The following is a 16,831-nucleotide window of genomic DNA, read 5'->3' on the forward strand; positions in this document are numbered from 1 at the left end:
GCTGGAGATAAATAGCTCAGGACTCTGACTTCATCAAGCCCAGCCCAAGAATCCTGTTACTCATGTTAGGGACGTTTTGCCTTAGAAGAATCATCTAAGGTTAAGCTTAGGGTACTTAGCTAATAAATAAATGAAAAATACATTTAAATATTTCTAATTTTAAGGAAAATAAGAAAATACTGCCATTTTCAGTATAATTTATAGTCATTTACCACTTGTTTTATTCTGGAGATTGTTTTTTTTCCTCCTCTAAATCTGCTTTTAACGTCTGCCAGGATATATGTTGCTTTTACTCATTTATGACCTGTTTGGATACCTGATATTTGACCTGTGATATTTTTGGGATAAAGGAAATTTATTCAACCTCTACATTTAGAGTTTAATTACATATCAAAGTCAATACATTTGAGAATGGCTATTGTCTAAATTACTGTGGCTTTTATACACCTCACATTATCTCAGAATGGACTCTGTGAAGGTGACTGTGACCCTGTCATAACAGAAACAATGCATAGTTCTTAGTAACCATATTCTGAAACTAGTCACTAGCTCAGAATAAGTAGCAAGTGGGCTTTTTCCCATTTGGAATGCATCGTTTCCCTTTTTTGTTTGGTGGATTGTTTTTTTTTCTTTCTTAACCAGAAAAGAATCTGAACAACTTATCCTGATTTACCTGGTATTTTCTGAATTTTAGAAACGTCTCATCTGAAGAAACCCCCTCAGTCCTGGGCAAATGGAGATGTTTATTTACCCTGAGTTACTAACTTTCAGATAGCCCTAAAGTGTCCCATTATTTCTATGTAGCTATGACTATATCAGATGACTATCAGTATATCAATTTTATTTGCTGTTGATGCTAGTTATAAATGCTTCTATATTACTGTACCAAAATTTGATTTGGTTTAGAATAAAATATAAAATTATAATTGTAATTGGCATATTTCTGTTTTACTCATATTTTCTGTAGATACTATGTTTTTCTTTCTCTATTGTGAGCGAAGACTGTGTCCTAATTCTAACCATAATACCTAACACATAGTAGAAAATAGTTAAATGTGGTTTAGTTAAAATATGCACAAATGGATAGATTGCCTTAAAAGTATAAGAAAAGAATTAGGAGAGAAACCTAATCGCTTTTAAAATTACAAGTGTTGCCAGTTTGAATTCCAAGTTGTACTTTCCATCTATCAGTTGTGAGAATTGAAAAATATTACTTTTTTGCTTAACGGGAAGGGAAAGCTTGTTAATAATCTAATTGCAAAAAGAGACCTTTAAAAATTTTGTGTTGTGTCTTAAGCAGACATTTTTGTATGCAATTTTCTGTTGGCGGCTGTGAATACAGAGACGAATAAAACATGGTACTAAGTTAATATGTAGATGACAGACAGATGAAGTAGATGAAGATAATACTGTAAAATGCAGTGGTGGGGTGTATGTAGTGCTGTGAAAATAGAAATGTGAGTTATAAATGTTGTAGTTGAAGATGGGAGGAAAGATGAGGAATAAATGGAAATTGTCTTTTGACAATGAAAACTTCAGACATGAGTAGACATTTAAACTGAACATTAAATGTGTGATGTCTGAAAAACAAATTGTAGGAAAAGTAGGGCGTTTTGAATATTAGAGATAGGAAATGATAGTGGCTCTGTGGAAGGGGGCCAGAGCCAGCAACAGATTGTTCTTGGGGTTCTCTCTCTTCTCCGTCTTGCTACTGCATTAGTGCAGTCCCTGTCTCAAAGGGTTTTCCGTATTTGTTTCTAATCATTAGCCCAGCCTTCCTGCTCTGTATAGTTAACTTGTGATCTACATTACCACCGCTGATTCTCTGAAATCTGGCTCTGTTACTTCTTTATTGGTTTCACTTCATTGAGTCTCTGATGCCAACAAAATAAAAATTAAGTCAGAATGGGGGGCAGGATGCCTACGTCTCTGCGAACCACTTAACCAACACTAACATAAGGCAGGATGTGCAAGTGATGAGCCTCAATCCCTTTATTTGTAAAATAAGAATCACGCTGTAATAGGATCTGCATCATAGGGATGATTTGAGGAGAAGATCAGATAGTGTAAAATGCTTGGCCTTATGACTGTTACAATATATAATAAACACTTATTAAAGTGTACATATTACTATTATGGCTTTTCGGGAGTCAGCAATTTTGGATTCAGGTTCCTGAAACACAGTGTATCATATGACCTAACCTTCTTTGTACCTTTCCCTTTTATTTTAATTTTTACATTTTTTCATTCCACTCCTGGCATTGTTAATGCTTCCCTTTTATATTAGCCTGTATGTACTACCACTGTTGCACTTAAGAGATTAAATTGGTAGTTGAGGAACCTGCTCCTGCTGGTAGACTGCAGGCTTCTGAAGGACAGGGGTGCATGCCCAGCTCGCAGCACACTGCCTGGCGCACACTGGGCATCAGTAAATGTTGAAAAAGCTAATAAGTGAATCAACAGACAGTGCCAACCCGTTGACCCTCCAGTGTAGTTAAACTTTTTATTCCAAATTGCACCATGTATAAAAATTACTATAGCCTGCTTCTTAAAAATACTGAGGTGTTCACCATGAGAAAGTCAGGGATTTCTTCCTCTAGAAATTCTTGAAAATAATCTAGAGATTTGTGTATGTGTCAGTGATGGCTGTATTCCTCAAACAGGAATACAGCCCCATAAATCTACAATAAAAATAATATTGGCCCCATAAATCTACAATAAAAATAATATTAAAGTGATAGTAAAGCAACAACTAATATATAATTTAGTTTTTAATATGTCTATGTATTTGTTATTTTATATAATCCTCATATTAACCCTAAGAAATATGTACCATTATATCTATTTTATAGGGAAAAAAGATCCAACAAAATTAGTTTGCTAGATTCATGGTTAAGATCCTTTATTCTAAATACTAAAGCTTATGTTCTTTGAAACATGTTACCTCTTAATAAATAAATAGTAAAGTTACTAAATACTTTAATAATAACAAAGAGACACATCTTAATATTTGATTGAAGCAAATATGTCCAAATGAGAAATAAGTATTTGTCAGCATGCATTCATTTTTAATATTTTCAGGCACTTAAAATGTTATTTTGATACATAATTTTCTGGGTTAAAATTAGAGTTTGTGATTTTGCCTCTGGCTTACTCGGCTTTATCAGTTTGTGAGCTTACTCGGCTGTATCAATTACAGTTACGTCTGTCTTTCTGTTTATCTACCTATTCAGTTATTTATTGGTTTGTTTTCCAGAAAACTGTGGACTGCATGACAACGATGTCAGTGCCTTCCACCCTGGTTAAATGTTTGTATCTGTTTTTTGACCTTCCACATGTGCCTGAGGCAGTGGGAGGTGCACAGAATGAGCTACCTCTAGCAGAACGCCGTGGACTGCTCCAGAAAGTTTTTGTACAGGTAGGGATGGTGCTATCCGCCTGGCCATCTGTACCACTCTGCTTAAAGTGAGACAGGTGCACTCCTTACGTAGATGTCTTCCCTATTCCATTTTCTGTGGTATTTCATGTTGTTTAATATAAATTGTCCTTATCGCATGTAGTTGTCACATTTGTTGAATTTGCACACTCTTTTTGAGGAAAATTTGAGTGAGGCATTAAGTTTGTTTCTCTGATAGATTTAACTGTTAAATTTACTTTGGATATAGCAGTAACATTTGTGAAATGATCCAAGCAAGGAAAACTATTGATAATCATTAAGTTTGGGGTAATATTTCTTACAATGTCAAGAAATTCTTTTCTGTTGCTATCTATATACAGGAAGTCCCTAGTCTATGAATAATTCACTTAGAAAAGATGGTTTATTTTAGTGGCTGCTGCTCCCTCCTGTGCTCCTTGCCTATCAATCCCTCTTGCCCACCCTTGCCACCATCCCTTTTATAGCATTAGCAGTTAGCAAAGGTCTCAGCAGACCTTTGTCATCCAGCCTGGAAATACTGTCATCGTTTTGATAATCCTTTTTGGGGGAGGAAGATTTTAAAGCAAGCAAATTAAAAATATTTAGGGTAAATGTACCTATCAGATCTATTAAAGTATTAGAAAACACTTTTGACACAAAAAGACAAGTACTGTATGATTTCACTCATGTGTATCTAAAGTGGTCAAACACTTAGAGAATAAAATGATGGTTGATGCGCTGTAGGGAGGGGGAAAAGAACTTGTTTTCAGTTAGTACAGAGTTTCAATTTTGCAAGATGAAAGTGTTCTAGAGGTGTATTGTATAACAGTGTGATTACAGTTAACACTAATACACTCTGTACTTAAAAATGATTAACATGGTAAACTATGTCATGTGTTTTCACCTCAACAACAAAAACACTCCTTGAATACAGTCTCTGAAATTATGTAACCTAAGATGCAGATATCTCACCTCTAAAATGAAGATAATCATAATTCCTAAAGGATTTTTGTGAGGATTAAATGAAATAATATGCAAAGCTACAGTTTTCTGCAGAGAAGATAGTAGATAGGAGATGAAGTGCCTGTGATTGCTGCTGTTGCCATCACCAGGAGAGAGGACAGTAGATGAGGTGGAGCCCGTACAGGTGACATTGCACCTCCTGTAATCTGGACATTTACTGCAGGAAGGACTCAACTCTGTAGAGGTGCTGGCAATGAAAGGAGGCTTGAAGGAGGCTAAGGCAGTTTTTAAGAATAAAATACTGGTTAATCAATAAAATACTAGTTTGGCAAATACGTATTGAACACTTGATTTATTAGATTCCTTTGTGCTAGTGGTTAACTTAAATCTTTTGCCTCGTAATTTGCAAAACAACCCATGACATTAGAATGCTTTCTTTTCCCCCAAATGATGATGTGAGCAAATGGCAGAAATAGGATTAGAACTCAGGTGTATTGGGCTCCTGAATTAGATGGGGTGAGAAAAGCAGTGGGAATAAGTAAAGGAGTAAATCTCATAGGATTTAAAGCTGCTTGTGGACATCGCTGGTTAGACTAGTAGCCCTATTTAATAAGCCTTCCTAAATTAAAGAAGTAATTAATGTTTTAGGCAATAAATGGAAGCTGAATTGTATCTATGTAATACTAAATAAGGCAAAGAATTTTTCTAAAACTTAGATTTTTTTTCTATATTTGAAAACAGTGAATATTAACTTTCAAGTAAATGTGCGATTCATTTCAGCACATTGAAGTCATTGAATGTGATGGCCAAAAGGAATTCCAAGATAATTAAATGAAACTCCCCATTTACAGAAAGCTTGGTAACCTTGCTGTGATGCACAGAAGAAGCAGGGCAGTGATTAAAAATCCAGGCCTTCCCTGCCTGGCGTGGCTCAGGTGGTGGTTGGATGTTGTCCAGTCATCCACAAAGTGAAAGGTCACTGCTTCAATTCCCAGTCAGGGCACATGCCTGGGCTGCAGGTTGGGTCCCCAGTCCAGGTGCTTGCTAGAGGCAACTAATCGAGGTTTCCCTCTCTCTCCCTCTCTATTTCCCTCCTTTCCCCTCTCTCCAAAAATAAATAAATATAACCCCAAAGGAAAAAAACTAAAACAAGCTCTCCCACTGCTTCTCCCGGTTCTCCTTCAGTGCCTCACATCATCTCCCTTTCTTACTTTCTCAGCACAGGCTGGACTTTGTTTTCATTATTTCGTCTAGAAAAATCAAACTTACTAAGTGTTTTCTGAACACAAAGTGTTTTTGATAGGTGAAAATGTTTATATTATGTGACAGATGGTATCCTGGGACCTTAGCAGTTGATATTGTGTTATATAGGCATTCAGTTCTTGGTTTTTATTTTTATTTTTATTTTTCATTTGTGCTGATGTGGCCAGTTGTTGCCTTGCCACATTTGGCTGAACTTGGTAACAGAGGCCCTACAAGTAGAAGTGGTAGTGGAGGGGCAGAAGAGGAATGAGATGCAAATGCTTCAGTTTCCTCGTTTATAGGATAAAAAATATATACTACGTTATTTGTAAGAATCCTTTTGCCTGTAAAGATTAAGAATAGAATGGTTGTCTTAAGAGTCAGTAAATTCAAGGAATTAAATCCAATTTATTTTTGAGCACACAGATTTGATTTTAAAAAAGTGTGAGAACCAAGGAAAAGTAAAATCAATGTATCTTTTTGTTGCAGTTAACTCTTTTCTTACAGCTGTTATGTTGCATTTGATACATATGAGAAAAATACACATATTACACATGTTAATGCACATTAAGTATCCAGCAGTATATCAAGGCATTGTTTTGAGAGAGAATGCCTGTATTACTGACTTTATAAGTGTTGTTGTTTGAATTCTTAATCCTTTTTTATCTTCCTGATATTTGGCATCTATGATTTAGAAAGCTCTTATATTTAATTAAATTTTTGCATTGAAGGAGATAGTAAAAGCAAGACTTAGCTTTCTCAGACAAAACATAATATTTCAACTACTTTTTATTTTTCAATTATAATTTACTTTCAGTATCGTTTTGTATTAGTTCCAAGTGCTCAGCATAGTGGTTAGACAATATTGTACTTTACAGTGTTCCCTCCAATATTTTCAGTACCCACCTGGCACCATATATAGTTATCAATATTATTGATTACATCCCCTGTGCTGTACCAAATACTTTTTTCTATGTAGCAGTTTCCCCACAGATAATGAAATAATTAAATTTCCTGAAGCATTTTCTTTCAAGAGAATAAAATTACTTCATAAATTATAGTTATTTTATTTACATTATATATATTTTAAAATATTTAGATGAGATAATTTAGCACAAAGAAGAAAAGTTAACCTTTCCTTCCACTGACTTGAGGTTTGAAGAGAAAGCCATTTGAGATTAGGAGCCATAGCCAAACTCCCCAAGTAGCGGGCGCTTAGTGCTGTGAGCACTATGCACTGTGTGTCTTGCAATTCACAGTTTAGAAAAGAGTTCTCATTCCAAAGTTTAGAAAGTGCTGAAAGCTAGACTTTAGAAGAATGTTGGCCACTAGTCATAATTAAAAGTTACTTATGAGTTAAGAGGATTTCGTTATTCTAATATCCCCTTCTACTTGTATAGAAATGGGCCAATTTAAAAATACTTCTGTGTTTTTAAGTTTTACTGCTTTACTTTCTCTTTTCTTTAAAACTGCCCTTTTAGAGCAGACAGTTACATTTCACCTGTGACCAAGAATTAGAGAACTAAATTAGAAAAATAAAATATTGACCTTGATAGTTATTGTTGATTTATGCCACTTAGGGTAAGGTATGAAAAAATACCAGGTTGAAGAGAAGACAGTAAACATAGAACATTTCTTTTAATAAGTTGGTCAAAGTAGGGCTGGTTTACTGTCTTAGCTTAACCCGCTTCGGAATCATAGTTGTTTATTGTTAATGCTGCTTGAGGTAGAGCCCTCATCATTGTGGGTTTAATGATGTCACTCGGCACTGACCCCAAACTTGCAGAATTTTTAATGGTCAGCTCTAGTCCTGTTCTAGCTCCTCTCTTTCCCCAACCTTTCATTTATATACACATTTGTTTTGTTTTGTTTTGCTTTGTTTTTTAGATCTTAGTGAAACTCTGCAGTTTTGTTTCCCCAGCGGAGGAGCTGGCTCAGAAAGATGATCTCCAGCTTTTATTCAGTGCAATAACCTCTTGGTGCCCGCCCTACAACCTGCCTTGGAGGAAGAGTGCTGGGGAAGTCCTTACGGCCATATCCCGCCACGGTCTTAGTGTCAATGTAGTGAAGTATATTCATGGTGAATATCTCTTTATTAATTTAAGTGCTCTAAATTTCTTTAACTTTTCTCTTCCTCATATGACACATTTTTATGTCCTAATTTCCCAAAAATTCTATTTTAAATTAAACACTGTATTTTACCAAGAGAAAAATATTTATTTTATATTTGTGAGGCATTTCAAATGTGAGAAATTTTTGTCCAAGCAAACATACGAAAGTAAAGATAATTTCATTTCTGTATAAATATTCATTTATACAAATGAATATTTGTACAAAAATTCACAATATAATGTAAATTCTGTTTTGTGTCCTATTCCCTTCTCTTTTACTGAAGAAAAAGAAAAGGTTTTTTGAGTTGCTATAGTTAAAAGTCTTTCTGAGGATATTTCATAAGTAGACAGATAATAATCTGTTTAATGCAGCATAATGGAAATAAGGCAGATTCTTTAGCATCACTAAAGAGAAATTGTCCATTGTGTTTCTTGCCTCCATTCCTGTGTTCAGTCTTTGTTGCATTTGTTATGTGAAACTGGGTTACTTTAGACAAGTATATTTCATTAAAGATGAGAGGGAAAGTCTTTGAAATGACTCAAGTCACCAAAGTCAGTGGTTATGTCTAACTGTGTTTTAAATGAGTACTATGTAGCACAAACATAATTTTTAAAACTTTGTTTCCTGAAGTATGTCTGTATCTCACTGGTCTATATTCACTCTAATTTGAACTGTAAACTAATGATTGGACTTTTCTTCTTAAACTTAAAAGAGAGTTTTTAAAATTTTTTACATCCTTTTACTGTATTAATGTAAAAGATAAAAAATATCATTTGGCAGCAGAAAGGCATTTTGTTTAATGATGTAAAAACTATAATAAAATACAGCTATCTTTCCACACTTCCTTTATTGCCCTTTGTTTACTACTTAGAGGCAGAGCTTTCCCAAGGAATTTGAATCCTACATTTACTTTAAGAATGTGTAACATTTATCTTATAATATTTTATAGATATATTAAAATTTGATATTTCACTAAACAATGATTCAAAAGCTCAAGAAAGTTTTCTTAAGCAATTGACATAAATAATATGTATTTATTTATTCTTACAGAAAAAGAATGTTTATCTACATGTGTTCAGAATATGCAGCAATCCGATGACCTGTCTCCCCTAGAAATTGTTGAAATGTTTGCTGGGCTTTCTTGTTTTCTCAAAGATTCCAGTGATGTTTCCCAAACTCTTTTGGATGATTTTCGGATATGGCAAGGATATAATTTCCTTTGTGATCTCTTGCTTAGGTAAAATCCCGCAATTCACGAATATATTTTAAATGTCTACTCAGTCTTTTGCACCAAAGGAAACAGTGTAGTTGTGGTTAGGAAAAAAGGAAGCAATCAGTTATTTAATGTGTACTTTTTCTACTCTTGGACTTAATCACTTCTTTTTACTCCTGTTCTGCCAATAGAGTACAAAAAGTGAATTTAGAATTAAGTTGGCAAATGTAGGCTGCAGACACGGTGGAGTCATACGTTAAATGTGAAGTAGTTAGTAGATGAGGAAGTAGAGTTTATCTACTAATTAATATCTTCTGAAAGTACAAGCTCTTCTTGTTTAATTATAGTTTTAGTTTGATTAGTAATTCAGTGTTACTAATGTAGTTAATAACAAGAATAATTAAGTAGATTTAGTGAGACCTTACAAATGTACATGTAAGACAAATTAATCTAAAATGTTTCCCTAGCCCCACTTTCCATCCCAAATGTTCTATGCATGTATGGAAGGTGGCTGGTTACAAATTTATTAGGAAAAAGATGTTCATGCCTCACTAGTTGTTCCCTGAGCAATTGGTTATTTTTAAGTCATTTAATGTATTGTAAACCAGCACTATTTTTTAAACTTTTTATTTTTAACACCTGTTTAACCCAGTTGCTATTACTTAGTACTAGGCAACCCCCAAGAATAATATTTTGCATATTCATAATTTACGAGCAACTTATGATAGTTGATGAAAAATCTATTTCACATTCCTAGGCAGATATTAATTGGTACAAACCTTTGAGAACACAGGTTGACCAGATGTTATCAAGAGCTTCAGAAATGTTAATGCTTTGACACAACAACTTCACTTGTGGTTATATCATAAAGCTATAATCTTAAATTTAGATGAAATTTAATGTACGTTAGTGCTCCCATGTTGTAATTTCCACCAGCTGTCCCACTTCTCTCTCTCCAAATCCATGGTTGCCTCTCCCTGACCATTAAAAGCGGATCTGTAGAGAGTTACACTAACATGGAGAAATGTGTATAACACTAGCAAATGAAAAAAAAAGTTTACAAAATTCTGCATATGGTATGAAAGTTTATTAAAACAAAACCTTCACATTAAAAAAGACAAGTTTAAATAATATAACAGAATATTAACCACATCTTTGAGTTGTGAAGCTAAGCATACTTTTTTATTTTGCTTTGTGCATTTTCAAAGTTTATTTTAATGGGAGTAATTAGTTCTATTGAGGAAAACACCAGTATATCATATTATATAAAAAATGTATTTTTGCACCCCATTTTGTGTTCTCAGTAAAGCCACAGTCCAAGGATTCTATAATAACTACAGTGTTTCTTTTTTAAAGGAATTAAGATTGTTTCCAAAAATTGCTAGACTCTCAGAGCTTTATTTAAATGTACTGTAATGAGTATCTGAATAAATTAATGAAACACAGGTAAAACTGTTAGAACCGTCCTCAAGAATTCATTTTTAAAAATTGTTAACAGAAAAAGTCTTATGAAAGAAATGGTTAATAAGGATTTCTGTTGAAACAATGAAACTTTATAACTTTAGAGCTTTAGGGAATTTAAGAGCCATTTAATCTATTCCTTTTATTTTATAGAGACTTTCTACCAAAGATCATTCATTTACCTAAAATAACACTGCTAGTGGCAAAATCAGCACTTATTATCAACCAGGTCATCTAACTGTTGGTGTATTTTTTCAAATATACCATAATGTCTTAAAATGTGTAGATGTGAAAAAAATGTTTTTATATGGGAAAAATTGTAAGAAGAAACTTCTTGGTGCACTTTATTCATTTATTTACTGCATATAAGTACTGAAATTTTCTTTGTTAAATTCGACACTGTAACTAGAAAAAATATTTGCTAAATTATACTTTTACTAGATTGGAACAAGCAAAAGAGGCAGAATCCAAAGATGCCTTGAAAGATCTGGTTAATCTGATAACTTCCCTAACAACATACGGTGTCAGTGAACTAAAACCAGCTGGGATTACCACAGGGGCACCCTTTCTGTTGCCTGGATTTGCAGTACCCCAGCCTGCAGGCAAAGGTGAGTCCTTTTTTCCCCCATTTTTACTCAGATATATAGAGAGAATGTTATTAGTCACACTTTGCTCTTTATTTGTTACTTGGATATAGGTAATCTACTGTTTTTCACTAAAGGTTGTGCTTTTTATGGTATAAATTTCTTGAGTGACAGCCTTTACAGATCAAGTACTGAAAATAATAGTAAAATACATTGAAACCGTGAAATTTACATTTTAATATTTCATGTTAGCATATAAACAATTTAATGATCCAAGCATTCCTCTTTTGATCTTGGTACTCCACGCATTTCTACTTTATATGGGTGGACCTTGAGTCACTCTCTTTCTGTGCTTTTCTCGATTTTTTCTTTTGTGTGTGTGTGTGTTTGTGTGTACATCTCACAAAGTGTAAATGTTTATATTTTATTTAAAACTGAACAGACCAAAGTATAAAGAAGTTGCATTATTTCTTTCATGTCAGAAAATAAATTTTATAGTTCAGATTTCTTAACTTTGGCTTCTCATCTAGTGATCTCTCACTAAGAATACTTATTGTATAGTTAATAACATTTAGTTATGTAAGAGCCCAAGCTATTTTTAAATGCCGTATGATTTTCATTTAGGTAGAATCTAAAAACACCAAATAAACAAAACAGAAATAGACTCATAGAAACAGAGAACAGACTGACAGTTGCCAGATGGTAGGGGGTTGGGGAACTGGGTGAAAAAGGTGCAGAGATTAAGAAGTACAAATTAGTAGTACTTGCCACAGCATGGCAAGTACAGCACAGGGAATATAGTCAATAATATTGTAATAACTATGTTGCCAGGTGTGTACTATTGGGGAGAATCACTTCAAAAATTATATAAATGTCTAACCACTATGCTGTACACCTGAAACTAGTATAAAATAATATTGAGTATCAACTGTAATTGAATATCAACTTTAAAAAAGGATACAAGCTGGTTTTACTGTTTCTTTACTTTTTTTAATGTGTAATAACCATTCTGAAGTAATCTAAGCCTGGGAGCTTCTAATACTTTATTTTACATGATTGTCACTAAGTAAATATTCAGTAAAGTTATATGTGCATGTAGAATTTAATTATTAAAGAAAACAGCATGTCTTTAAATTTCACAGTATGTTATCTATGTATTTTATGACATATGAGTTAGTTACAGGATTTTTTTTGTCATTTTAAAGATCTATTTATTTTTAGAAAGAGGGGAAGGGAAGGAGAAAGAATGAGAGAAACATCAATGTGTGGTTGCCTCTTACACAACCCCTGCTGGGGACCTAGCCCACAACCCAGTCATGTGCTCTGACTGGAAATGGAACTGGTGACCCTTTGGTTCACGAGCCCACACTCAATCCACTGAGCTACACTAGCCAGGGCCACAAGTTTTAAGTCTTTGAGAATCAATAAATTTATTACAAAATCCTAAATTTGATTTACTGGAGAAAATTATACTGAGAAGTAGTGACTTAGATTGGTGTCATCAGACTTACTGAGGCTCAGTGTGTAGGTTGTAATCTGTGCAAGAAGTAGAAATCCAGGAATATCTTCTTAGCAGTTTAAGCTTCATTTCATTTAATGTTAAAACATAGGGGTCTCAAAAAAACTTCTAATTTATAGACTCTACTTTGAGTACCCACAATTAACTATTTCTTTGAGTTAATTTAAAAATAGTTAAGGAATGTACTTACTATTTTAGACTTTTGTTCTTCCATTTGGTTGATCAGTTGATCATGGCACTGGCATAATAGCAAGTTACAAAGGTAACTTGAAAGGTAATTTTGAAATGAGAGAATTAATGCAGCAAAATTAACCTTCCTCATTTGTCACCCTGATGCTGTCTCATCCATAACAGGGATGGTAAATGTATGACCTGGTATCTCCTGGGCTTGTTCTGAGAATTCAGTGACACATGTAAATGAAAGCAAGGTAAACTAAAAAGGGTGTTGCCCTAAGAGTCCAAATTCAGGGGACCACGAGTGACCTAACCTTTCTAAATATGAGTTTCTTCTTCAGAAAAATTGATGTAACTTCTGTTAAATAAATATTGAGATCAAGTTAGATAATTTTGAGTTTTACTTATAACTCAGAATTATCTGTTTCTCCTGATCTACTTTGTAGTGTTATTGCATGGACTAAGGGATATAGTTTTATTCTACAGAGGAAATATAGAATGTCTTTCTTTTAAATAAGTTGATTTTTGTATATAGTAAGAAGCAAGGTTTTTTTGTAATATGGATATCCAAGTGTGCCAGGTCCCTTTGTTGAAAAGACTATATGTGACCATAAATCTGTGACCCTTTTTTCCCCCTGCTCTACTGGTTAATGTGTCTTAAGCCAATACCACTCAATCTTAATTACTGTAAAGTAAGTATTGAAATAAAGTCAAATTGTCCAATTTTGTTCTTTTTTTTTTTTTGAAATTATGTTTGGCTATTTTAGGTCTTTTGAACTTCAATGTAAATTTAAATATGGAATGATTGAAAACAAAGAGCCTGATGAGATGTTGATTGGGAATACATTGACTGTAGATCAGAATGTTTGGGGGGAGAATTGACTTCTTAATTTAACAGTGAGTCCTCCAGTCCATGAAGATACAGCTTCTGATTTATTTCGCTTGTCTTTTTTCTCTCAGCAGTGTTTTGTAGTGTACGTTGCACAAGCATTTCACTTACTTTGTTAAATGTATTCTTAAATATTTTTTGAGGCAGGGCAGGGAAGAGCAATGGGAAAATGGAGACAAACTGTAATTGAACAACAGTAAAATATTTTGAAATATTTTCTTGATACTGTTGTGAATGAAATTGTTTTCTTAATTTTATTTTGGATTGCTTGGTGCTAATTTATATAAATGCAGTTGTTTTTAAAATATCTCTTTTTACCTATGACTATTAAATTTTATTATTAGTTTTAGTGGGCTTTTGCAGGGGGTACATTTCTTATCAGTCTAGTTTTAGTTAAGAGATGATGGACTGTACAGGAATGAAAATTAGGAAGGCAATAGTGATGATGTCATCTGAAGCATTGATACAATGAGGCAGTGATAGTCTTTACAAATTTTAAGTGTTTGGCTTGGACTACTTGTATGTTGGGAGTGTTGCATTTGATGCTGTTTATGTTTCTGTCAGTGATTTGTTTAGGCTACTTTGGGAAATATTTTGTTTGATTTTACCATCTATGAAAAGGAATTTTTCCTATTACCAAGAAATTTTTATCCATTTATTAATAATTACATTTAAAAAAAAGAAGCATGAATGTATTTGCCTTAGTTGCTCTCTACAGAGATATAATTTACCAACCTTATTTGTAGTGCTGTTTTTAGATCAAGTGAAACATTATAGAAATCTAAAATTTAAAAGAAAAAATTAAGTTATTAATGAGGCTGGTAAACTTACTGTTTCTATATATTAAAGCTTGAAAATGACTTAGACTTACGTTTCTATATTTCCTAGCAAAAGCTTTTATAAAACTTTGTATTCTTACCAGCAGAGAGATTTTTCTAAAGAAGGAAATTAAAGAAAAATGTAGCAGTCCTTTTCTTTAAGTAAGAAATATCCCTGCTGTTGAATAACAACTCAGTGGTGATTTTTTTATCTTAATTATTCCAGAAACAGTGTTGTGAAGTTGTGCTTTATAATTTATAGCTCTCCTTTGCTTCTAAATTTGTTCACTAAATAGAGCAAGTGTTTTTAATAAAGAATATTTCTCTTCTTAAGAATATTTTTCTCTTTTGTGTATGTGTTTTTGTTAAAGCTTATACCTGAAATGCCTTGCAGTCCCAATCATGAGCTTACTTTGAAGAGCCCCTGGTCCATCCACTTTATCTGTACCGAGGCACACGTGGCCAGGGCTGATGTCAGCTTATTGGAATGGAACCCTGTAGATGGTTTAGCCAGCCTCCGTTCTTGCTGATCATTAACAAGTTTAATTCATTCATAACTTCTAAATGTTTTATACTATCTAAACATTGATTTCTTTCCTTCTTTGCCAGCCCTACTGCCACAGCTTTAGTTGAGGTTCTATACATCATTCACTTGGATTATGATGTGTCTTTTTAACCTCTTCAGATCCATCCTTGGCAGAGTTGAATGATTATGGTGACTTCCAATCTAAAAAAAAAGTGATATTTAGTGTCTCAGTGGGGAATGAACTCTTGCATTCCTTTATTTAGACCTTCAGTCTCATTTTTGTTTTACTTATGTCTGTATCCTTTTGGGTCTTTTTTTCAAACACTCAACTTTTACAACATATTCTGAAAATAAGAAAGATCTTTTTTGTTATGTATACTGATATCCTTTCAAACCTTACTCATTCTGGTTTGTTTCTACTTGTATAGACTTGAAAGTAATAAGATGGTAATTGTCATCTTTTAGAACAACTTTCTCACTTAACCTCCATTTCTTCTAGTTATTTCTGTACCAAAGAGATTGAAGTCAGTGCAAAATTTGAAACTTATACAGGATACATCTGTTTAGGTAAAATATTAGAGCATTCATGTGTCAATATTTAAGGGATATTTTTGATTCATAAGATAGAGCAGTGTTTTAATTATCTTTTAGATTTAACTATTATTCTCCTTCCCCAATTAAATATTGTAAGAATTTAGTGGTTAAGACAGTCCTGAATAACTACTCCTGGTAACAACAGCATTCAAAATATACTTCAGATTTGTATACTACTTATTTTGGTATTATTATTCGGTCATTTTTAGATGCATTTTATGATAGAAACCTAAATTACCAGATTTTGTTTGGTTCCATTGTATGTAAGATCTACTAAATTTAAAAATATTACAAATAGAAAATTTATTTTTCTGGATTAGTTACAGAATGATTGAGTTATATATGTACCATAAGACTTACTGTTTTTTTTTTCTTTGTCTTTTTTTTTTTTTACTATGGTTCAAGTACAGTTGTCTCCATCTTCCCCCTACCATTTACGCCCACCCCAGCCATCCACACCTCTCACACTCAGTCTTACCCACCTTTGGCTTTGTCCATGGTGGACAAAGTCCTTTATACATATTCCTTGATGATACTTCCTCCGCTTTGCCTCCACCCCATCCCCCCACTGTCCTCTCCTACTTCTCTTCTGGTTACTATCAGTTTCTTCTTTATTTCAATGTGTCTGGTTATATTTTGCCTGCTTGTTTGTTTTGTTGATTAGATTCCACTTGCAGGTGAGATCATATAGTATTCGTCTTTCACCACCTGGCTTATTTCACTTGGCATAAAGCTCTCCAGTTTCATCCATGCTGTCACAAAGGGTAGGAGCTCCTTCTTTCTTTCTGCTGTGTAGTATTCCATTGTGTAAATGTACTGTAGTTTTCTGATCCACACATTTACTGATGGGCACTTAGGTTGCTTCTAGCACTTGGCTGTTGTATATTGTGCTTCTGTGAACATTGGGGTGCATAGGTTTTTTTAAATTGGTGTTTCAGGATTCTTAGCATATAATTCCAGCAGGGGAATTGTTAGGTCAAAAGGCAGTTCTTCTTTAGTTTTCTGAGGAAATTCCATACTGTTTTCCACAGTGGCTACACCAGTCTGCATTCCCATGAACAGTGCACTAGGGTTCCCGTTTCTCCACAAGCTCACCAGCACTTGTTGTTTGTTGATTTGTTAGTTAATGATGGCCATTCTCACCAGTGTGAAGTGGTATCTCATTGTGGTTTGAATTTATATCTCTCTAATAGCTAGAGAGCTGAACATCCTTATGTACATATGTCTCTGGGCTCTCTGTATTTCCTTTTTGGAGAAGTGTCTGTTCAGGTCCTTCACCCATTTTTTCATTGACTTGATTATCTTCCTGGAGTCGAGTTGT

The 16,831-nt window shown here is 33.8% G+C and overlaps 1 protein-coding gene across 7 annotated transcripts in view; it reads left to right on the forward strand.

The window, feature by feature from the left end:
* The window catches only part of WDFY3 (WD repeat and FYVE domain containing 3), a 288,472-nt gene that overhangs the window by 140,533 nt on the left and 131,108 nt on the right, over window positions 1-16,831 (forward strand). For all 7 annotated transcript variants that reach the window (XM_037030828.1, XM_037030821.1, XM_037030851.1 and 4 more), the window contains 4 exons: window positions 3,257-3,418; window positions 7,508-7,700; window positions 8,783-8,969; window positions 10,848-11,014. In XM_037030828.1, coding sequence (XP_036886723.1) covers window positions 3,257-3,418; window positions 7,508-7,700; window positions 8,783-8,969; window positions 10,848-11,014 — 709 coding nt within the window. The remainder of the gene's footprint in view (window positions 1-3,256; window positions 3,419-7,507; window positions 7,701-8,782; window positions 8,970-10,847; window positions 11,015-16,831) is intronic.

This window comes from Sturnira hondurensis, unplaced genomic scaffold (assembly GCF_014824575.4).
Source record: "Sturnira hondurensis isolate 20B ecotype Veracruz unplaced genomic scaffold, ASM1482457v3 Scaffold0001721, whole genome shotgun sequence".
Taxonomy (NCBI): domain Eukaryota; kingdom Metazoa; phylum Chordata; class Mammalia; order Chiroptera; family Phyllostomidae; genus Sturnira; species Sturnira hondurensis.